General features: G+C 36.8%; 1 protein-coding gene across 3 annotated transcripts in view; it reads right to left on the reverse strand.

The window, feature by feature from the left end:
* The window catches only part of LOC106040346 (uncharacterized), a 596,086-nt gene that overhangs the window by 289,497 nt on the left and 283,184 nt on the right, over window positions 1-23,405 (reverse strand). For 2 of the 3 annotated variants that reach the window (XM_067002028.1, XM_067002027.1), the window contains one exon: window positions 20,302-20,835. The exons of the other annotated variant lie outside the window; for it this stretch is intronic. In XM_067002028.1, the coding sequence (XP_066858129.1) occupies window positions 20,684-20,835 (152 nt within the window). In that variant the 3' untranslated portion in view covers window positions 20,302-20,683. Of the gene's footprint in view, window positions 1-20,301; window positions 20,836-23,405 lie in introns of those variants that run through there. 3 annotated transcript variants of the gene reach the window in all.

Here is a 23,405-nt window from a genome sequence, read left to right on the forward strand (position 1 = left end):
AGAGTAATGGCATGGAAATAAATAATATTAAGAAAAGTTTGTTGACCTAAGAGAAGGTACAGACCATTTTATGGGCTATTCAAAACCAAAACTGATCCAGCAGGCTGTGACTGTATTGGTGTAAGACAAGCTGCAAATATTCAGTTTTATTGAAAGTAATTGAAAAAGACAGTCCACACAATTATCTCAAATTCTTGTGCTGGTGTTCTCAGCTGAAAATCATGTTTTATGGAAGGCTTCATATTCATAATTTCATTCTCAGACAGCACAGAGTTAATTTTATACAACACAATGAATTGAACAAACAGTAAAATCCTATGTTCCTTCCCAGCCCTTGCAATTCAACTAAACAAAATGTGTAGAGTTGGAATAAGAAGGGTGGGAGGAAGGAAAAACATTCCTGATAGTACTTAGCACATAGAGGTGGCTTTTTGTCATTCCACATCAAGGTCCTTTGCTTCTTATTTTATGCCTGGAACTGAAGCTCCTCTGCCCCATAACACAAAAGGTTCAGGGCCATCCAAGCCCAGCTGCAGGGCTCTGCCCACTGAGCCCAAAGGCCCTCCAGAGCTCTGTCTGTTCCTACTTAAACAAGAAATCAAGGTACTAAATTTGAACTTGCAACTTATTGGGACAATTGGTCTAACCCAGCAAGTTGTACAAGAATATGTCCAACTAATTACGAGTGTAGTCCTAATTACTCTATTTGGGATTAGTAGCAGCTATACGCAATATTTAAATACAAATCTTTTCCTGTTTATGCTGCTCCAAGACACGTGACCACAAAGACTTCAATAATTTACACCTATTTGGTAGTAAATTAAACCCAGAAATTATACTTGGGACTGGAAGAAATTTAATCTTCAGCATTCGTTCTTTCCTCACTCTTAGTGATATTTCACGTAACAGGACTATAAAAGATATTCACTCCCAAGTTAATAACAATGCCATATTCACATATTTATAGATTTCTGAATGCCAAACAACAAGAGCTAAGGGAATAACTTCACACTGACTTGACTTCTTTTAAACATACATTAGATTGCTCTCTACTCTCACTTGAAAAATCCAGGAGTAATTTTTCACAACTTTCCTTTTAATATGCTTCTATGACTGCTAACACTGACACACTTGCAATATTTTCTGTTAGTCTCTTATTTCAGTACCGATTTACTTTGTTATCAATTGACATATCACAATTTTAATGACTGTTGTTCTGGTTTATTTCAATTTCTCAACCTGTTACCTGAAGTACCATAATATATTGCTTTCATCTTATGGATTTCTTAAAAGTAACAGTCAAAATGTAAAATAGATATTCTGTCATCCTTTAAAAGGCTTCAACAGTCCGTAATGAAACTTCAAAGTAGTTAAGTTATAATACCAATAAAACAGTGATCAGTAAATTCTCTATAGTTTTACTGGGTAGTTAAAGACCTATAACCCTCCAAAGACTGTAAGCCATAAATAAGTTTAAAGTTACTTACTATATTTTTAACCATTCTTCATTACTAATAAATCTGTCTGACTAACCATATAAATATTTTTGTAACTCACTGGACCTAAAAAAATAATTAGACTAACTGCAAATGTCTAGCTTTTAACTCACTAATTCTAAATAAATTAAAAGGACGGTTCCCTAAAATTAAAGAAACAATACTAAAAAAGTTAATAGTTCTCGTTCATTCTTTTAATTTGTCATAATAGACAATTTTCAGTAAGAACAAACTATATCAAAACATTTTTACACAAGTGTGATGGATTCAAAGTTGCTATTTACTTGGGGGAAAAAAAGAGCAAAATAAGGAGTTGTAGTTTAAGCTATGAGCAGCAGCAAGTCTGGACACGATCAAGGTTAGTATTAGGTTAATTGAAAGAGTTAGTATTTAATAACAATATTTGACAGAGGAAACACTTGTGTTTAGACACCTCACAAAAGATCCCCATATTAAATCCAAATAACCAGAACAGAGCTTCAGTTGGACTTAAATAATGCACCACTACAAAGTTTGCATAACAACCCACGCTCATGGTCAAAATGAAATACACACAATTATTCATCATATAAAGCTGCAAACCCTCAACATATAAAAACCTCCTTGCTATAGTATGTTGAATCTTTAATGTTCTAGACTCTCCTTATGGTCAGAAGTTAACATAGTCCCTTGCTTTTTGAGAGAGATTGAACAATTCCTACAAACTTCTAGGATTAGCTCTCATTCTTTGAGCAAACAGAAGTAGTCAGACCCTCAACTAGTATAGACAGACAGCAGATCTGCATTATCATACCAATAGAGCATTTACTTTACACCACGAGTAGCAATGTTTTCCTTCTAACAGGCAGGACAGTTATAAAGCATACCTGAATTGCAGTTGTTCATAGGAAAAAATGTGTTTGTAAACCATACTTGCTTTACATACACAGGTAAATCTATTGCTATATTCAGAGTCATCTGTGTCGTCGCATTTAGAAATTACTTAGTTTTAAATAGACACAATGAAACAAAAACAACAACAAAAAGTCTTATGGAAAAACTTCCCAGTTTATAAAAAATATAAAAAGGAAGGAAAAAAGGTAACTCTGGAAACACGATACTATGTGGTAAAAAGTCTCCAATCAAATTAAAAAGTATCCACCATGGAACAATAGTGAAACAGACAAAACAGGTATATGGGCAGATGTTTTACATCACTGCTTTTAATTACATAAAACACATTCCACATCAACCAGCACAGAATCACTCATTGAGCAGCCACTTATGTTCTGCTTTCTCCTAAAGGTCAGCTACAAAGCTAAAGTGAAAATCATGCTCATTTTAGATGTGTGAACTGAATTCCCTCCTTCCCCATAACCAAATGTTTTACTGCTAGCCTCATACAGGTACTAGTTATGTACACACCCCAGTCTCTCTTCTAATTCCATGAATCTATTTCCCAACATCCTATGAGATAGATTACCTCTCCCCTCAGAAATCTAGTTGTTCACTGAGCTGAGCACATTCTCCACACTGAGCTTCACTGGAATTCTACTCCTCACCTCTTCCCATGGATGTCATAATACAGAGGGCCTGCAATATGAGCTTCATGGCTATGGGTATAAGCCTCACTAGCTATGGCCCTCAATCTCATTAAAATAACTGCTACTATGTGACAAAATATCATCACATCAAAATTAAAATTTTCCAGACTATTTTCACCAAATTTTGAATGCCTAGAGATTCTCTGGCTCTTGTTTTGCAGTTCACGTTAATAATCTAAAAGAAAGAAAAAACTGTAAAAACACGTATATTCGAGACTTAAAAGAAATTCACTAAAGAAATGTCATCTTAAAATTTTCTCAAGGACTTCCCAAGTCTCTAGCTGTAAAATGAAGTTCCAAATGAAGAAATGGAAAATTGTATAACCTGCAGCCACAGATGCAGCAGACCCACACTGTACATACTTTGCCATTTCAATAGCTATTTCCTCTAACAATCTATCAGGTTTTGCTGATACACACTTAAGAGTACCAGCTTTCAATTATATTCATTTTTATAAACATGTATCCCATCACTGATTAGAGCCTACAGCTAACTACAAAGCACGTTCTATTTATCAGCACTTTCGGTGCAATTTCACACATGTAACGTAACTAACTTAATCTGTATTGGAACCAGACTCCCCACCCTCCAAAGTACCATTTATTTTCTCCATTTTCTTCCATGTGCAAAGTCTAATGAGTTCCTTGTGGGAAGCTGGGCAAACTTATACTGTTTAAAAATAAAGACTTCGTAATTCATTAACAAGTAGGCTGCTGTGAATTTTGTCTTTGAGACTAATTCACGCTCAAGGCCAAACACTTCTCTTAGATCTGCATGACTGATCTCAGTTCAGATATTCAACACTACTTATAGGCAGACCCTTTTAGAGATTCACATATGTACAGAAGATAGGCATTCAGAATCCAGATCTAGCATCTGGTCCCAAAGGAAAGGGCTCGTTCTCAGCATTGTAACTGAGTAGGAAAGAGCCACTCCTGCACAGTTCTGGTAGATTTTCCATGTTCATGTTCTATATGAGAAGGAAACAAAATCCTCTGGAGGATTTTCCCCAAAGTAAAAAACCCATCCCCCCCCCCAAAAAAGAGTCTTTATCCCACACGTAGGTCACTCACATGTAGAGTGAGAGATTCAAATCCTCAAATTTGGAGCCTAAACCCCACGTTACAGCCCATCAAACCAGCTGTCTAGCTCAACAGCCAGAAGCAATTGCATTGATAAAAGATTCATCAGAACTGCCAGATTACATATTTGCAGTTTTGCTTGGAAACCATTTCCTTCTACTCAGGTTGATGTAACCGTGGCATAGAGGTGATCACGAAAAAATCACTCTGCTTTACTGCTAATAAAGAACATGTGCTTGGTAAAGTGTCTAAGTATTATACTTTGTGCCATGCAAACCAGATACCATGTATCATGTGTGTTTTTACTAGCATACAAGGAGAAGAACGCAACCAGATCTAACTGTTCCCATAATTATAGGGCCCCACAGACAGGAATAGAGAGGGTCCATTGATCCATATATCTAATGATGGAGCTATTGTCAACATTTGCTCTTGGAATGGATGGCAGAAGTTCGTGTTCTGGGCTAAAATAAATGATTTCTACCCTATAGAGCATTCATAATTTTGTGTTTACATTCAAATCAAACTCTTTTTATTTTGCTCCAGGTAGGAATCTAAACCATACCTTGAATAAAGTACAAAACATATCCACTTCTGATCATTCTGTAAAAGCAAACTCTCAAAACTATACTGATTTGTGGATGATACCTTTCTGTTTGTAGTATTTTAAGAGGTCAGTCACCCATTGAATTTTGCAGAAAGGGAAGGTATACAGTTACTCATTTTGTTCTGGGTGTTTTATTAATTACTACTAGCCTTGAACAGAGCAAAAGGGGGTCTTCAGCTTACCACTTATAACTTCAACATATTAATTAAAACAGGATAGAGGCAGAATTGAAGATTTGCACTGCTGTTCAGATCCATGGAGCACATGGCTGCTCTTTCTGTTCTTTTTCTTTCAAGGACAGCCAAATACTCTGTGCCTCTGTTTTATTATGTTTCTATTGCAGCAGTTTCTGCTTTTTCCCTGTTCATTCATTCTGAAGATAGAGGTCTACTTAACTTAGTTTGTGAGAAAAATCAAATATCTTACAGATGGAAAAGAAACATAAAAGAAAAAGCAAAGGTAGTTGAAATTTTGCAGAAATGGAAGATGGCCATCTTCCACAAGAAAGAAACAAGGGCATATTTATTTTTTTTTGGGGGGGGGGGGGTGGGGTTGGGGAAGGGGAGGTGGCAAAAGGGAAACTTTCCTGAATGTAAATTTAGTAATTTACTTCACATAAACGTATCTTCTTTCCACCAGCAAATTATCAGCATGGAATATTTGGATACTTCAAGAAAAACAGTAGGATTTATTTTGCACTTCAACGAGGAACATAATATTTTGATTTTGGCTATTTAGCAAAACCAAATTTTCTTACAATTCTTTGAGAAGAATTTAGGACTGTAATTTTTTTTTTCTGAAATAGGATGAAAATCAAATATGAAGTCACACAATAGTGTGATTAAACAGAAATTCCATCTCAAACAACTTCTATCCTCTGCAGAACTATGGCAAAATAATTACTAGTCCTATAACAACGCTGAAAGATTACGCATCCGTTAGTCCACTATCGCACATTACAGAAGCCGGCAAAAGGGACTGGTTATATATTTATTAAAATATATGTTTTCTAGATACATGGGCTCTTTTGTTTGTAACATTTTAGTTGACACTGGAGAAGCTGTATTTGAAATGGAATTTACCTACACAGCCATGCATACATCTTCACCATGAGACCGTCACAAGTAAAGTCATGTTTAATTAATGAGTCTGCAGGCCTCATTCTTCCTGAGATAACTCTATTAAAGTGAATGGATGTATCTTGCCTTATATGTTTTAACCTCTAGAGAGGATGCTGCCAGTGAGGCTAAACAGATAAGCAGATCAGTGTATCACACTTTAAAAAGATGAATGAAACACTTAGGATTTAGCAAGGTATTTATCAGATAAATTCCACTAAGAATGTAGGTTTCAGATTGCTTTTATGGTCCATTTTACCGATGGTATCTGGCAAGCTCCCCAGGTATAGCAGCACGCATCAGGGAGCGTTCTCATAAGCTACTATTTTAAACGGCTCACTGTATACATCCTATTGCATATAAACACCATTCCACATAACATTTAGCGGATAAGCACGATGGAGTCTCAAGTATTATTCTCACCAAAAGACAATCGTTGTTTCTTCATTTCTTTCTTTTGCTTCAAAGCTTTGAATAAAAGTTGTTGCAAGACTGTCAAAGCACTTCACACTTGGCATCTGAATGTAATTATACCATTCAAAGAAAAGTCATGCAACATTGATTACACTTGGGTTTACAACTCCAAACTGCTTTATGAAAGCAAACAAAACAAACACAAACAAATCTCATGTGTCTTAGTGTCTCCAGAAGCAAATTCTTCCAGGAGAAGAGAGAACTGAAGTTTACTTAAAAAATATTTTAGGAATAATATGAAGCTCCACTCAGAGAGGTACTGTTATTTGTCAATAGCACTGGCTCATTATTACCACTAGCAACAAAAGCACTTTTTTTTTGTTTCCTTCCAATCATATAATCTATATAAAAAAAAAAAAAAAAGAAAGAAAAGAAAGCAATATTGAAGAATATGACCATGATAAGAAGGCACATATTACTAGGAATATGCGGAACTCTGCTACAATTATGATTATTCTGTCTGACCTTCACACGTTGTATCATGTTAAAGGTCACTTACATCTTACATTTTTCTCCTCAGAATTACAATATCTACCGCTTAAAAAACAAACAACAACAACAAAAACACTGAGCATGTAGTACTGTTCTTTATACTGATCCACTGGAGTTTGGTAGGGTTCCTGTGCAATCCTGTTCAGTATAGTAATGATCTCACATGAAATGGGAGGAGCATCAACACATCGTGTAACATCAGACAAAGGATACTATCTGAAACAAAGACTGAGAAGGCCATGCTTTGAAAATACATCACACTTTCATATTTGAGATGAGGCTGAATCTCCTGTTCAATGATGTCGTAAACAATAGAAATGTTTACAGTATCTCACAGTCTGAGAATCATTATTTTTTCTTTCCACGGCTTTCCATTCAAACACATGAACAATACAAATACAGATGTATTTGTCCTGAGTGTTATTGTTCATCAAAAGAAAGCAGTTCTAAATCAATGAAAGCCACAAAAAGTCTTCTTAATAAATATATATGATATGTGAAAATATATATATTATACACACACACCAGATTGAAAGCATGATGCCATAGCCGAAACTGTTTGGCCAAGCTTGACTGTGGAAAAATAAAAATAATAAAAGAAAATCCAAAGAGAAAAGCCCCTCTACAGAGATAGCATTTAAATGCAAAAACAATAAATTCCTCCATTTACCACACAGTCTTCCCTCTACAAGTATGAGAACATGGTGGCTCTAGGGAGAAATTTATCTGCTTACAAACCAGAGGACGACCACCCAGGCACCAGCTACTGAAAATAATTTTATGAATACAACACCTCTTAATTCAGCTAAATCTTTACAGTGCTGTCTGGTGTTTTTATTGTAAAGTTATTCACTCCTACTTGAAATGGCAGGGCCAAGAGTAAAGCGTTGTTTTCCAAATCAGGAAAGAGAGAAATCAGGAATCAACAGACAAAGGTATGTCTACTCTTTTGAGGTATAATCCAGAGTCCATTAAAGACTTCTTTTAAAATTAATGGATTTTGGATCAGGCCTCTGGAACTTTCTTCAAAAAAAATGTTGGGTAAATCATTGCATCTACATCACAAGCATACTTAATTTTAGTTGCTCTACATGTGAAGTGCTTTCCTTCCTCTACGGAAAGGAGTCGAATGGATAACTAGACAGGATACCAGATCCAGATTGCTTTCCTTTCACAAAAATAAAACAGCAGGTTTGTTCAAGTGCAGGGATTCAAGATACCCAAAAGGAATTTAAGCACTTGTCATCAGAAGACTTGCAGAAATTATGACTCCTCTCCCTCACAGCTCTCTTTCTTTCCTCATATCCACTAAACATCTTTCGTTGTGTTTCAAAAGCCACCTTTCTCATGCCCAGTGTTCCCTATCCCTTTTATTCATAACATTTTCCAGAGTTATTAGTATTTCTTAAAATATTTGTGACTCCCATCAACTCCAAAAGCTGTATCAGCAATCGGGGGACCTGTATTGAGTTTATGTTGCAAGGTTTTGGTAGTGGGGGGCTGCAGTTGTAGCCTCTCTGAGAATTCAGAAGCTGCCCCATGTTAGAAAAGGGCCAGTTCCAGCCATCTCCAAAGGGGCCCGCCACTGGCCAGGGCCAAGCCAATAAGTGATTTTGTTTGTGCCTCTGTGAGAGCAGATGTAAGAAAGGGGAAAAAAAATAAAACGCTGTGCAACATCATCTGGGAGAGTGAGGAGTGAGAAATAGACCTCCAGCCCCCAAGATCAGCGCAGGAGGTGCTCCAAGCGCCAGAGCAGCAGTTTCCCTGTGGAGAGGCCCCTGGTGGAGCAGGCTGTCCCCCTGCAGCCCACGGGTCCCACACGGAGCAGATCTCCACGCTGCTGCCCGTGGAAGAGCCCCCGGTGGAGCAGGTGGATGTGGCCTGGAGGGGGCTGAGGCCCGTGGAGAGCCCCTGCAGGAGCTGGCCCCGGGCCGGAGCTGCAGCCCGTGGAGAGGAGCCCACGCAGGAGCAGGGGGCCTGGGGGGAGCTGCCACCAGTGGGGGACCTGTGTTGGAGCAGTTTGCTCCTGATGGATGGATCCTGTAGTACAGACCCATATGGGAGCAGTTCATGAAAAGCTGCTGCCTGTGGGAAGCCCACACAGGATCAGTTTGTGAAGGACAGCATTCTGTGGGAAGGACCCCATGCTGGAGGAGGAGCAGAGAGTGACCATGAAGGAGCAGCCTAGACAAAGCATCATGGACTGAGCACAGCCCCCATTTCCTGTTCCCCTGTGCTGCCTGGGGGGGGGGGGGGGGGGGGGGGGGGGAGGAGGTGGAAGAAAGTGGATGGGGGGAAAGGTGATTTTAGTTTTTTGTTGTTGTTGTTTGTTTCTCACTTCTCTAGCTTGTTAGTAATAGATAATAAATTTCTCTACCTGCCCTATGCTGAGTCTGTTTTGCCCATAACAATAATTGTTGAGTGACATCCCTCTCCTTATCTCAACCCTTGAGCCTTTTTCATCATATTTTCTCCCCCTTTCCCTTTGAGGAGGGGGAGTGAGAGAGTGGTTGTGGCGGAGCTCAGCTGCCCAGCTAAGTAAAATCACCACAGGAAAGGAGGAAGATGAAAGTCTAAGGAAAAAAGGCCATCAATATTCAGGTTTTGCACCTAACCTGATTTTGTCATGAGCTCTGCATAGGTGGACTTCTGCTCTCAGAAGCTGAGGTTTCCCGTTAAAGAAATTACTGTATTCTGTAAGTAAAGAAATTACTGGTTTTGCTGTATGAATGATGCCAAATAGAAGCTTTTTGTCAGTGACCCCCATACCTTCTTCCCAAGAAATCTTACCACTGCCAAGAAATGGTCTGTTGACATTCAAAGCTGCACTAATGAGAAGAATAGTGCAGAATAACGAGCACACTTCTCCAACACAAGTGAGAGGTATCCCCTCTTAGACTTCCAAATTTTAAAACAGTAATGATTATTGTTTCAGCAAACAGTATCTTTTTTGATGGAGGATCTCATATGGAGTCAGTGAGTCAAAGAGTGATTTTAAGCTGAAAATGAGCAGTTAATTAAACAAAACAGTTTTTGGAACATAAGAAAAAGCAGTACATAGTACCACAGAAGAAATATGTTCAAGTAGTCTCAGTATCTGTATATTATGATTCAGCTCATGCAATGAAAGTGCTTCTCAAACTCTTTGAACTCCTTCTTTAACAAAAATCTTCATAATGATCATCTCATACAGTATTGGTATTTCAGGCTCTGAGAAATAATTCCCTTGTCACCTACAGTTGCAGGCCCTGGCACTAATGACTAACCACAGCTGTGACAGTTTTCTAAAGCAACAAACAGGTCCAAAAGCAGAGCCTGAGCTGTATGATCTAGTAATCCCCAGTTTACTGTAGAGCAAGGGTCAGCTACTTCCAATAGCAAAGCAGACAGAGGCAGGAGACTTCTGACTTCTTGCTCCCACTGTGCCTTGAATATTACAGAACTGGAGGCTTCTTGCCTTGCACAGTGGCTGATCAGCTTTTTGTCGTGGAATAGGCAACATTTACCAGATTCTGCACTTTCTAATTCAGGAGAGAAAAATACAGTACGACATATGGCTGTTGGAAAGTTACTGACCCCTTGGATAAGACTACTGTTGGGGAGAATCACTGGATAAGTTCAAAAGGCACATCATCACACAGAGGAATTCTTTCACATTTTTTAGCTCAGCTACCCTTTTTAAACTGTATTTGAACTCTGCATATTATTACAGATTAATTTATCTTTATGCACCATTAGAATTTCTACTTGCTAATAATAAACAATCAAAATTCTAACATGAAACCTAAGCAGGTCCATATTCTGTATAGTTCAGAATGACTGAAGTATATATATATATGTTTATATATATATTTATATAATATATATATATTTATAGTTTATATATATGTTATTTAGCACTTTTTAACTTCAGCTTCACATTAGTTTCCACTCATCTAATTTAACAGAGCTTTACAGCTTACATTTTATTAAATTCCTTCTTTGCCATTTGTTAAAACAGCTTGTACAAATTCTCTAGCAAATTAACTTCCAAGTGGGAGTTTGATGGATGTATTGATTGACATCAATGTTGAATATATCTAAGCAGGAAAAAAAAAAATGCAAAGAAAACCTGATAACCAGATTTGATGACTCCTATCTCAAGACTCAAAAGTTAGTCTTGACTTGCTTACAGACTGACAGAGATAACCAAGATGACACGCCCACAGCAGAGGCCAAACTACCAGAACTGTGAGAAGCTGAAACTCTGGAAAAAACTCCTATTTAAAAACAAAACACACAAAAAAACGCCACCAACAACAAAAACAAACAAAAACAGTCAATTTTTCAGCCTGCTACTTCCACAATGACTCCACCTGGAGAAAAAAAAAAGCATACAAAGACATACAAGAACAACATTTTACAAACATTCCTTCGATTTTTTCCTAATTGCTTGAGAATTACTTGCGAGAGAACTCTGCAGTCTCATGAGCTTACCTACATTTTAAGACAAGGTAATTGTGCCTAAGGTAGTACTACAATCACATTACCAATATACTTCAGCTTTCTTTTGTTATTTGAGAAAGGGTATTGGTTAATTTAGAAATAGAGTTTATTTTGTACTTTTAAGGCAGGGATGCATAAAAGATTTACAGAGAAACATTTTCTTAGAGACAATCTGAAGACAAACTGACATAGAACTACTACCACAAGAATTTACAAAAAAAAAAAAAAAAATACTAAGAGAACAGTATTAAGCCCCAAAAAGCAGAAAAAAAATCATAAGTAGCTGGTGAGGATAAGGTTAGAAATAATTTCAGAATAACACTGAAATAGAAAATGTAATCAAATTTAAAATGTTTTTTCCTCTCACACCTTAAGAGATTCAAGGAAGTATTGATTTAAGTTTTAACTTGGGGAAAAAAAAAATCTAGAGTTCTGATATTATCCATCAGTAACTTTTAAAAAGTCTCAGTGGTGTATATCTTGTTATGAAAATGGCTTAATTCAGAAAATAAGCTAAGTTTCATTTCCAAATAAATCAAGATATGTTCTACTAGGAATTCAACAGCTCAAGAAATAGAATGGTCTGTAAGCAAAGGTCTGTAAGCGTTAATACTCTATGAATCATTAACGTGTTCAAGCATTCTGGATAAGATTCAACAGAAAAAAAATCAAAAACTTCATAACAGCACTGTGTACAAAGAACAGAAACCAGAGATGCAGAGGACTGAGAATGATAAACTTTTTTTTTTTCGTGAATCCACATGTTTTAGACTCTCAATACATTTAAATTTTATACTATAAGTATTAGGCACACAAAGTTTGATAACATTGTAAACTTTTAATTTAGATTTTGTAACAACAGAAAATAATTCTTAAACATCCCCTTCCAAATAAATAACTAAAAACCTAAGCAAACAAATACAAAAACACACACAGAGACTGATAGTCTTAGCATATGTTCTGTAAGACTAAAGGAAAAGGAAGGATACGCCATCTTTTTTCTTTAACTAGTTTCAAGCTGCACAAAGTTGTGTAAGATTTTAGCATGATGGGTGGATTTCTAGATTCTCTTAACATCTTATTGTACAGCAACATATTTCATTATGTTTATACATACAATAATCAACAGAAAGGTCAACAATGGGCACAAAGATCCCACCTGTTGCAACATCCTCACAAAGTTAGAGTCTTAACTCTATTCTTCACAAAGAAACCAGTGCTCGGAAAAGCAGGGAAAGTTTTCTGGGACACACTGTCACTTCACAATAATTAAAAGCGTTGGTTTAAGATGTTCTCAAGAAAAGAAAGAGAAGACAGTGATGCTAACTCCCAAATTGGAACTGAAAGCTTTGTACTGAGGTGTTCCAGTCAATGTCTCTTTTCTAAGAAATGCAACTTTATTCTAAGCTAAAATAGCATGAAGCAATAAAAAGCTAGTATCCAAAATTGCAGTGCTGCTCCTGTGCCTTGGCAAATAGGGAGATGACACCTATGTTTTCAAAAAACAGCAGGTTGTACTGTACAAATAAAGATCCTTTTATTAGTCTTGAAGGTCCAGGTTCAGAATATTTTAAATTTAAAGAAAAACATAATTGGTATCAAGAATAATATAATAAGAATCACTTTCCTGGTATAACACATATTTGACATATTGTAACAACTTTTTTTAACAGCAATTTTCTTCCAGAGAAGTGAGGCGTGTAACATAAGACTCTCAAATGCTATGAAGAGGGAAGCCTTTACTCTTGGTACCTCCATGCCACCAGCAAAGCCACGTTGCACCCCCTCCCCTTCTCTGTCCCATTACCTCACATTCCAAGATGAAATCTTAGGTTTCTTACTAGTTCCATAATGCATATCCCAGAGGAACATGAAAATTCAGTACTTAAACTTCAGAGATTGAAACCAAGCAATCATAGTTACCCATCCATAATGGAAATACCACTAGAGAAACAAGAAACATCACAAAAACTCTGATGCACTAGAACAGAAAGGCTGCACTTCACTCACACCTGCACCACGAACATTACAATCCTGGGATATGGGCAACACCTGCAGCTAATGCTCTCTTTGAGGCAAGAATGCTTTTAGCAGCTGCAACTTGATATCCTGATCACCATATTTCAGGGGAAGCCATTCCCAGGCCGTGTGTTTCTGTTTGTATTACAGCAGACCCAGAGAGGCAGTAAGACTTCTCTATCAACTTGCTCTGTCTCCAAAACCTTTAGCAAGATCCCAATGCACGCTGTGGAGCTTGCTACTCACATAGCTGAGCCTAAGCACGTGAGATGGAGCTCTCTTCTAAAATTTACACCAGATGTTACACTGGATAACTAAGTCCCAGTCATCTGCTGGACAGGAAGTTGCTTAGCTGTTATCCAGTTGTTAGACAGGTACATTATCCATTGGGTTATTTACCTAGATTTAGGATATTCAGCCACCAGATGTCCCTGCACTGTACATGGTTTGGAAAATGTCTGTGGTCTGTTTGCCCAAAGGATGATGTAAACCACATTCATTTCCTTATATATCTTCTGTTTTAAAGAGCTGTATTTTAAACATAAAGCAGTCAAATTATTAATAGCTTACCAAAGAATATTAATGTTATAATACTAAAATTAATTCCCATTTCCTAAAATATACCATAATTACAGTATTCACGTTTCACTAAATGCTTTGACAACTGCTAGAAATGTGAGAAATAGGGCTGTTACAGAGTTGTTAGGAAAGTAACCTCATCTTTTAAGTATATGAGACACCTACACTTGTTCTCAGACTTACAACATACCTCAGTTGTTGTAATACCCAGTGTTAAAGTGCATATGACTGTATTTGTCCTTTTCCCAGCTTACAGAGTCATTCATTTAAACATCACAAATATATTTGGTTTACTTTGCTTTCTGCTACTATGGAAGTGATATTTTCATTTTGTTACAATGCCATCTTCATCTAAAGCCAGTAGCATTCATATTGGTAATAAAGATTATAATGATATAAAAGGAAATATCCCCTTCAGCATATCCACACTAACAGCTGAGACCAGCATAAAACCCTAGCTGATGGCTAAGGCTTTAAACGCATCAACGTTACCTACCTATCAAATAAGTAAAAGATTTCATTACTGTATAATATTGAAAGCTGTAAGAACTATATTCACACTTCAGTTGATAAGAGAATAGAACAAACATCTAAATATTAACACCCCTTTTTTGTGAAACATATATTTATGTAGGTACATTTCAACAGCTCACACTGCCTGGATCTTATGAGAAGGAAGTAGAGTAATAACACACCTCCTGAAATACTTTCTGTAGTGCTTTTATATCTTCTGCACATTCCCAGTAACTAACCAATTAATTACATATCACTGATGTAGGCAATCATTCAAGCACGCACATGAAGTGAAGACCAGAATCCATGCTAGAACTTAGAAGCATCTGGTTCTCAATTATGGGGCTTCTCAGCAAGAGTGCGACACTCATCTGCCTGTTACGCACACGGCAGCAGAGGGTTATTTATAGTTGCTCCTCAGGAAGCTGTAATTTGTATTAAAATATGTAATGACTGAATTACCCTTCAGTGCCTGTACTTGAGAATAACAGTGTTCCACCAATCCTCATACCATCTAAAGCTGTGGCTAATACCAAGGATTTGTTCAAAATGCAGCCTCAGTTGGAATGAAACCTGACCTTTATACAGCAGAAAATGACTTTTATGGTTTTTTTCAAGAATATTTCACACATACTACAAAGTGGAATTCTTGTTCATTCATACTGATATGTAAGTATTTGCTGATTATTAGCAAGGCACACGATGTTAGGAAACATTCAGATATAACGCAAAAGTCACATTTGAAAGAAAAATCATCTGTAAAAACATTCTTTCACTATTCTTTTGTCCTTCCCTCTCACACAACTCATCTTGGGCAAACTACTAATAGGAGCTATGTTCACCCAGTGCTTTAGAGAGCACCTAAAAGTTCTTGTTTGCTTGCTCCCCAACAACTACCCCTTTGCTCTATCGTGCTGTGCATCTTGCACACTTGGCAGTCAATTGGTAGTTTCCCATAATTAGTCTGTAATCTCTACCAGTTACATTATCACCTGCTCTGCCTACAAATCTATGGCCCTCCCATCTCCTCCACTTATCAAGTTCTTACTTATTCCTTCCTAGCATGGCATTGGGAAACAATTTATATTAAGAAATTAACTCTTTCCTGAAACACTTTGCAGTTTGTTACATCCAGGTTGCGCTTCGATAATAAAACATAAATCCACAGCAAATGCTCACAGTGCGAGATCAAATACTGCACTTTAGTGGCCAAGTGACTCTTGCACTTTAAGCAGGGATGTACCCTGTTCTACACATACATTGCAAAATCCAGTTTTGAAAGGCTACGTAAATTAAAATTAGATTACTTGAAATGTCCTTGTTAACTGGTTTGTGATAGATCTGTACAACACAGCATACGAAGGACATTAAGTTTTCCCGGTAAAATCCATAAGTGATGTGATTGAATAAGAAAAGGATGTTTCTGTTCATAATTTAAAGACTTGAGAGTTTTGCAAAGGTGTTTTTTCTACCAAAATCCCCAGGAATAAAGTGTATGGTTCATATACAAGTTCAATGGGTACAATGACAGAAAGCAGAGTTGTACAACACCCCAAAAAAAAAAAGTATAGATTGAGCAAAAAGGCTTGTTTTGACTGAGAAGAGTGCCAATGAGTATAAGTCATCAAATATGTGAAAGTCTGATGCAAAGAGAAATGAATAGTCTGTCTTTGTTTCAAAGTACGCATAGTAACATGCTTAAAATGCAGAAAATAAAGATTCAACTTCAGCCAAAAGAAAAGCAAAGAACAAGTTTTGGATGGCAATAGAAATGAGTGAAGTACAGGCAGGAAAACCAAAAAGTTTCTGTCATACAGAGTTTTGATGAAAAGTTACAGGAATATCAATGAAGCATACCTTTACATAGAGAAGGACTCATAATCCAATATTGGTACTGTGCAAACTGGAATTAGAATCAGTAGTACAATGGGTTATGCTAGCAGCCTTGTTAATACTGCTGCAGTTCTAAGTCTCTTGCTTAGTTCAATCTTTGGGATTCCCAGGGAAGTAAAAAACCTTCAGAGAAATTCAGATCAAGTTTGCATCTGATTGATTTTCCTTGCAGTTAGCTGCAAGGTGTGATGGTGGTGGTTTCTTCAGGGTCTTGCAATGTGCACTATTACTCTGGAAAAACAACCAAGATTTCCATAAGGGCTGTTACAGGTTCTACTGAAATTAAAGTGAATCTTTCTGTACAGATCATTAGGTACTTTACTGCTCCTTTCTTCTACAGAAAACAAGAGGGTATATTCAATAAGAGGCAAATGTGATCCTGAGGAGAGAACATGTCTATTACAAAAGAGAGGTATTGAATCTAAAATATACTGAAATTAAATATGTCAACCTAGATACTCAAACCGAGCTTAAAAAAGTTTTCAGTCTGCCAACAATTGTGGAATTCACATGACAAGGAAGCACCTTATCTATTTCTGGAAATAATCTGAATTTAAAAGGTCAGTGATTACTTGTGTAATTAAGGTTTAATTTGAATATAAGGGCATCAAAATAGGATTAGAAAAAAGTAAATCTTTTTGGTAGTGTGGTGTGGGATTTGTTTGTTTTTTGCTGCATGAGAGGGATCAATCTTCAGTGTCTGTTATGTTCCTATATCTCCAGAAATCTGCACTGAATGCCTTGATCACAGCCAGAATAATTGTGGTGAAATCAAAACATTTTAGTCCAAGTTAAATAACTTCACAATTCCTTAAAGGTATGCACATACAGTTCTTGCTGAAATAATCTAAATCCCATGTCCTGCACATGAAAGCCAAGCAGGACTGGAAGTCATCCATCCAAGTCACCAAACCATGTTTTCTTCTGGATTATTTCCTACAATATTATTTCAGATGTCATTCAAATATCTCTATGACTTGCTTCCAGTTTTATTTGAAGTCATTTCTTCTGAATTAATTCCATTGTTGCTCGTGTATCTCCTCACTAAATGGAACTTCACCTCATGATTACTCCCTGTTTAGCTTGTCTTATTGTGAATATAGCTATGAACAATGATAGTCACAGGCATGAATCCAACATAAGGAGTTGCATACAATTAAATAACTAAATTAATTTAATTAAATTAAAATACCCTCAAGAGTTCCTTTACATCTCAGTTTTAAAATCAACTGAATGAAGACCAAAAACCAAGTACTTAATTGCATGTACAAGACAGTAGAGGTATCTTCAATATCAGCATTCCTCTTCTATCCCTTGTTGAAACTACTGTCCCACGCAGAGAAAACAGAAAGCAATATTCAAAAAGACTACGAGACTTTGCTGCTGATACTATTAACATGCAAATTTAGGACTACTTATTCATTTTCATATGTATTGTAGAGAACACAGACGCACCTTACTTTGCACAAAGTAAAACACAAAGAAGTTGGGAAGTTACTGCTGTATTTCAAATACAATACATAAAAAAAATATGACAACAGTGACATCTTTGTTTTTCTGGGTTACATTCTTAGGCAAATATGGAAAAACCTGACTTGCAGTCCTGGGTAGAACATTTCTGAAACATTTTCCATCAGTGCTTGTGACGTGTTGACTCTGACCTGTGGGCCAGTTCTGAAATCCAGTAGCACTTGTCTAAACAAACAGTGCATGCTCACCAGAGGTCTTGTGCAAACAAACTATAAATATTACAGCAGTGTTACAGATTTCACATTTGTCCATCTCCTTAAACTTGCCTAAGATACATATTTGAACTGAATCAGCTTTCAGCCATATTGAAAATTTCCATCACAGTCTGTAGTTTTATGGGATAAAATATCATGTTACTTCTTGAATCAATAATATTAATACATGATTTATTTTTTTTTTTCCTTCAAGAAGAGGACTAAAATGGTCTGGATCATGGAAACAATTTCAGTTTACTGGACTACCTATCAATTTTGTCCGCATAGCCACATGGTATCTTCTTCGTTTTTTGTTTGCTTGTTTATTTGGTGGTTGGTTGTGGATTTATTTTATGATTCAGTTTTGTTTGTTTCTATTATTTAATGCCTGAAAAAAGAAAGCACATCCCATATATTTTCTTTCCTGTATTATGGATTCTTTAATATTGGAGAATGACCTGGACAAAACAAGCTGGAAATTCAGGGGTAGTTCATAATTGTATTGGATCAGGGATTTTATTTTAGAGAGATGCGATCAAATTGGATTATGAACTGTCTTTCCACATGTTGATGGATGAAAAAAATTTCCTAAAATCACAGAACTATTGCAGCAATGATATAATTTCCTTTGTTGTCCTGTAAACTGTACAGATCCCTAAAAGGTATAGAATTATTCAATTTCACAGAACTGTTCCCAAAGGCTATAGAATTATTATAACATTTTCATAATGTTTTTATTTCAGCAGGAGCAACGTTGCTGCTCTCAAGAGAAAGTTAAGAGAAAAATTAATTTTAAGGGTTGAAATTTATTTTCATAAAAGCTAAAGACATTTGTGATGAATTGTGGAATTAGACATCATTTGAACTTTGAACAACTAGTAACAAATGCTTCAGTTTGCAAGATATAATACTCATCTGATCTGAGGCAATAAAACGGAGACAGAAGATGAGTCAACTGTGCTCTGTATGATTAATCTACACAGATAAAGCCATGTGTCCTCCCCTACCCAAACTACCTCCAATCCAGTAGCTTCAAATATTTCTACTTAAGCCAATCATGTGTACTAGAGTTTATATTTCATCTGGTCAAATGATGCTGTTCTTTATTAATCCAAAACAAAACTGCTATTTCTTCGTGTTTCTGGAAGGTGTTACAAATCAGGTTTTCTAAGGAGAACAAAGGAGGATGAAGATAACCTTAGCCAAAAAGCCCTGCAGTTTTCCTTCTACCTTGGAAAAAGCTCTCTTTATATTTCCTTAGGGTCAAAATATGTTAGTTCAACATGATGTCAGTCAAACTCTGCAGGTTAGAGGACCATAGTTTGTTTATCTTCAGTTCTGATATTAACCAGTCCAGAGACTGAAAAGCTGCTATCTGGATTTCCAGATTAGTATTTTAATGTTCCAAATATTGCATTTGTGAATCTGAAAGACATGCCTACAATTATTTAGTATCTGCCATTATTTTTTTAATATTTATTTTATTATTATTTTATTAGTATTTAATTGATTAAATGTATCTATAAATCAGCTTAAAGTTTCAAAATTCAAAAGTCCATATCTTAAAAGCAGAAAGAGTTCAGTTTTAGCCCCAGTCCTTTCTCTAATTTGGAAATTCATTAGAATTCGCATTGTTAACCACAAAATACAGTAGAAAAATTTTAGACTATGCAAGAGAAATCTGAATCTGAGCTGTTAAGGTTCAGGATTTTGTCACTTGTTTTTATTATGCCACATATTCTAGACAGATCATGCGTTCATAAATTACTATGTTCTAGAAATTCGTTGTGTATTTCTAAGGAAAGAGTTACGTTACTGGGCACTGAACACAGTGCTAGCAACTGTCTTACCAAGAACCTCATCCCTGTAACGAAAGTAATCATCCTTTTCGAAGCACAGTAAGACTTGAAAGTTTGCTACATGTCATATTTCTTTAGTTAGTAACCAAGATGTTTGCTAAAGTTACCAACTGCTTCTACAGGTTTGGATGAAAGTCTCAGACCAAGCTTTATAAAATAGAATAACTCGCCATTCAGTCATCTTTGCTAAGTGGTCAGCTCTCCAGGGGGTCTGATTAAGTTTTAAGTTGAATATGTTTGAAATTTAATCAGAGGCTGAGCTTTTCAGCCTTAACATAATCTCAAAAACTGAATGCCTTTAAAGGAAAGCTTCTGATATTCTCAGCTTCAGTTTGACGGGGCGGGGGGGGGGGGGGGGGGGGGGAAGCTACTATATTTTACAAAGCCTGGAAACTCAGCTCTCTGTGTCTTCTTGAAAAGTGTCAAAATAGAATTCCATGCAGCATCTGATATTTTACTGTTGGCCACTGGGAAAAGGGATCCAGAGGAAAAAATAAAAGATACTGACAAAAGCTAAATTTTACCCCTTCTTCCTTTTAAATTTAGAGCCATTTAATAAAGAAGAATTAACCAGTAACCACATAAGACTTTCAATTTTGTTGTACAGGTGTTCCATGACATTTAGAATGAGTTATAAAAAACAAAACCAAACAACAACAAACAGCAAATCAAAAAGTAAATAGATTATGCATGGATACTAGAACTAAAATCATAAGATTTGTCGGACAAATGTGTTATACACAAAATAGTTTGGAAAATTAAGTATGTGACAAAAGTAGAATACAACAATGGAGTGGGATGTATGAATGGATAAATTTGGAGAAAGATCGTATCACTAAGGAGATGGCAGGCTGGCCCGCGGTTTTAGGTTTCAGATGAGGACAGTTTCCAAAAAAAATGAAACTAAATTCTGTTAGGGGAGAAATAAGAAGGGAGTTAATGAAGCCAGAGGGAAATTAAAACATGATCTTTCTTATTTCACTACAAAGAAATTTAAGAGGTTTAAATCTGGGACTAGAGTAACTATGTCTGATCAAAGTCCCTGCTTTGAAAATAACATACATAATTTAACATATGCCTCACTTTTGAATTCTTCTCTGGCAAAGCTTTTGCCAGGTCTGGTATTGATCCATACCCTGAGGCCATGGCACAATCTGCTGTGTTCCACCACGTGGGGATCAATACCATTGCTTCCTTTCTAACCTCTGATCAAGGCAGAGACTTACAAGGAGGTTACCATGGTTCATCAGCTGCTCCATGTGCACTCACCTTCTCTCAAACAATTTTGAGTGGACCTCACAGCCCCTTTAACACCAACAGCCTCACGCTAGCTAAGAAAACACATTTATCAACTCAGCTGCCATGCAGAAATTTGCTCTTGAATGTTTAGCTACTGTACTGCTCAGTACCTTGGAATGGAAATGTTACAACTAGAAATTCATTGCACTGAAAAGATCAAAGCTTCATATCAAGACAACCTTTTCACCATTGACACTACTTCATTTACTAAGCTAAATAACCAGTCTATGGTAACCATAACAGTTTGAAAATGGGGGCCAGCCACATTCAGAAGAAAATGAGTTCACTGACCTGGCTAGTTCATTGAAGCACTTCCCCCTTCATGATGGGCATTAGTTTATTAGTACCTGAGCTTAGTTGAAACCAGATGTTTCTAATGTTTTGAGGACAACCTCACTGTGATGGCTCTGGTAGCCTGTATTTCAGCCCTAGGTGTATGTGCAGTTTGGAAGTCAATTAAGCTACAGATCAACTAATAAAATTGTTCATAATTCCCAGTTTACATTCCGTGCTGAGTGTAAGATTACATCACTCATTTGAGACACTAAAGATCACAATGTCTTCTTATTTATATTATTTATTATCAAACCTCTATTGCCTAGTAACAGCTCTTTACCTTTTTGTTCACCTACAGCAGAAGTAGGCTGTTGTCTTGTAAAAGGGAGCATATTTCCTATCTTTGAGAAACTCTGCAATCAGTTAAACCAGTATACGCTACTCTAATTGCTTTACATTAATAGATCCTTCACATTTACACTACCATAGCAGAGACAGAAATAAGTTAATGACACCTCAAAACTAAGCAAAGCACATATATAGCTTTCATTCCCAAATCCTAGACTGCATCACATTGTAGGAGATGCTCCTATTCTGACTAGAAGCTTCTGGACCTTTCGATGCTGCAGGACAAGACAAGAGATAAAGAAAACATATGTATTTTCCTCTTTGCTGCTTTATGCTTGCTTCATGCTGATCAGAGAGGAAATGACAACCAGATGCCCCTGTGACCCACCATTCCCCTGAGGTGACCAATCCAAGTGTAACATGTGGTCACCTCATTTGGGAAGGAGCCAAAGTCTGTTCTCTTTAATTGGCCAAACGGTCCCCTACAGCTGCAACAGATTAGGGACAAATTCTCTTCAAATAAAGCTGCACTTTTTCTTCAGCCTCCCCTCCCCCAAATAAAAGGGGATAATATGGGGGAGTTGGGGAGAAATCATGCCTGGAGAAACATGTGTGCATACACAAAAAAGTGAAGTTAATAAAAGTGTCAGGTAGGCAAACAAAATACCATTTATTATTAAATAGCAATAAAAGCCCCCATTGATGTCTATGCAGAATCAGGCAATCAGGGAGCTCGAGAGGGAGGGTAGTGGTATCTCATGAATCATTACAGAAGTTTGCTCTGATCTTTAATACCAGACTTGGTGACTTTGGGGAGGGGAGAGGGGGAGTGCAAACATTTGTAATTTCAAGTCCTAAGTCCTTTCTTTCCAATTCTACAGCAATTAATGTCAGAAAAAGCTCAAAACCAGCATTGCTAGAGCAAGAATTTGCTGCAAAGAGAAGTCTAAACTCAGAGTGCTGTCTCAGAGGGAACTTTCACTCAGTCTGGCCTGGCAGTGATTCTACTAGCAGTTATTTTAAAGAGTAAAAATATTTCAAATAATAGCATTTTAAAGATAAAGGCATTTTCATGGCAGAAACAGGTTGTTCGCTTATCTAGAGATCCACTATATGAGAAACTTCTGATGGAATGGCTATATTTAGCAGCCATTCAGCTTGCAAATAACTGCTCAGCTACTCATTATAATCTCAGATTTTCATGAAACAAAGCTCATTTTCTTAGACTTTGCAGAAGCTGAATTTTATTGCAGTCCCTTTTGGGAGTGGATATTAACTCTTCAGTGATATATGTAGAACAGACTAGGGACGTGACATATCTTGGGACTGGCAGATACATCAGTGCCAATGCTTCTGGAGTCCCACACAGATGCTGAACTGTTCTTGCTGTGTAGACTCTTCTGGATCTTCACAAAAACCTTGCTTGTTTTTGGAGATCCATAAATAAAGTCTGATGTAACAAAGATTATTGTTTTTACCTAAAGCTAAGGAAATGTTGTCATCTTTTACCTACTGCTTATTAGGAAACTGAGTGCAACACCAATGCAGGGTGTGAGA

This window comes from Anser cygnoides, chromosome 9, assembly GCF_040182565.1.
Source record: "Anser cygnoides isolate HZ-2024a breed goose chromosome 9, Taihu_goose_T2T_genome, whole genome shotgun sequence".
NCBI classification, from domain to species: Eukaryota; Metazoa; Chordata; class Aves; order Anseriformes; family Anatidae; genus Anser; species Anser cygnoides.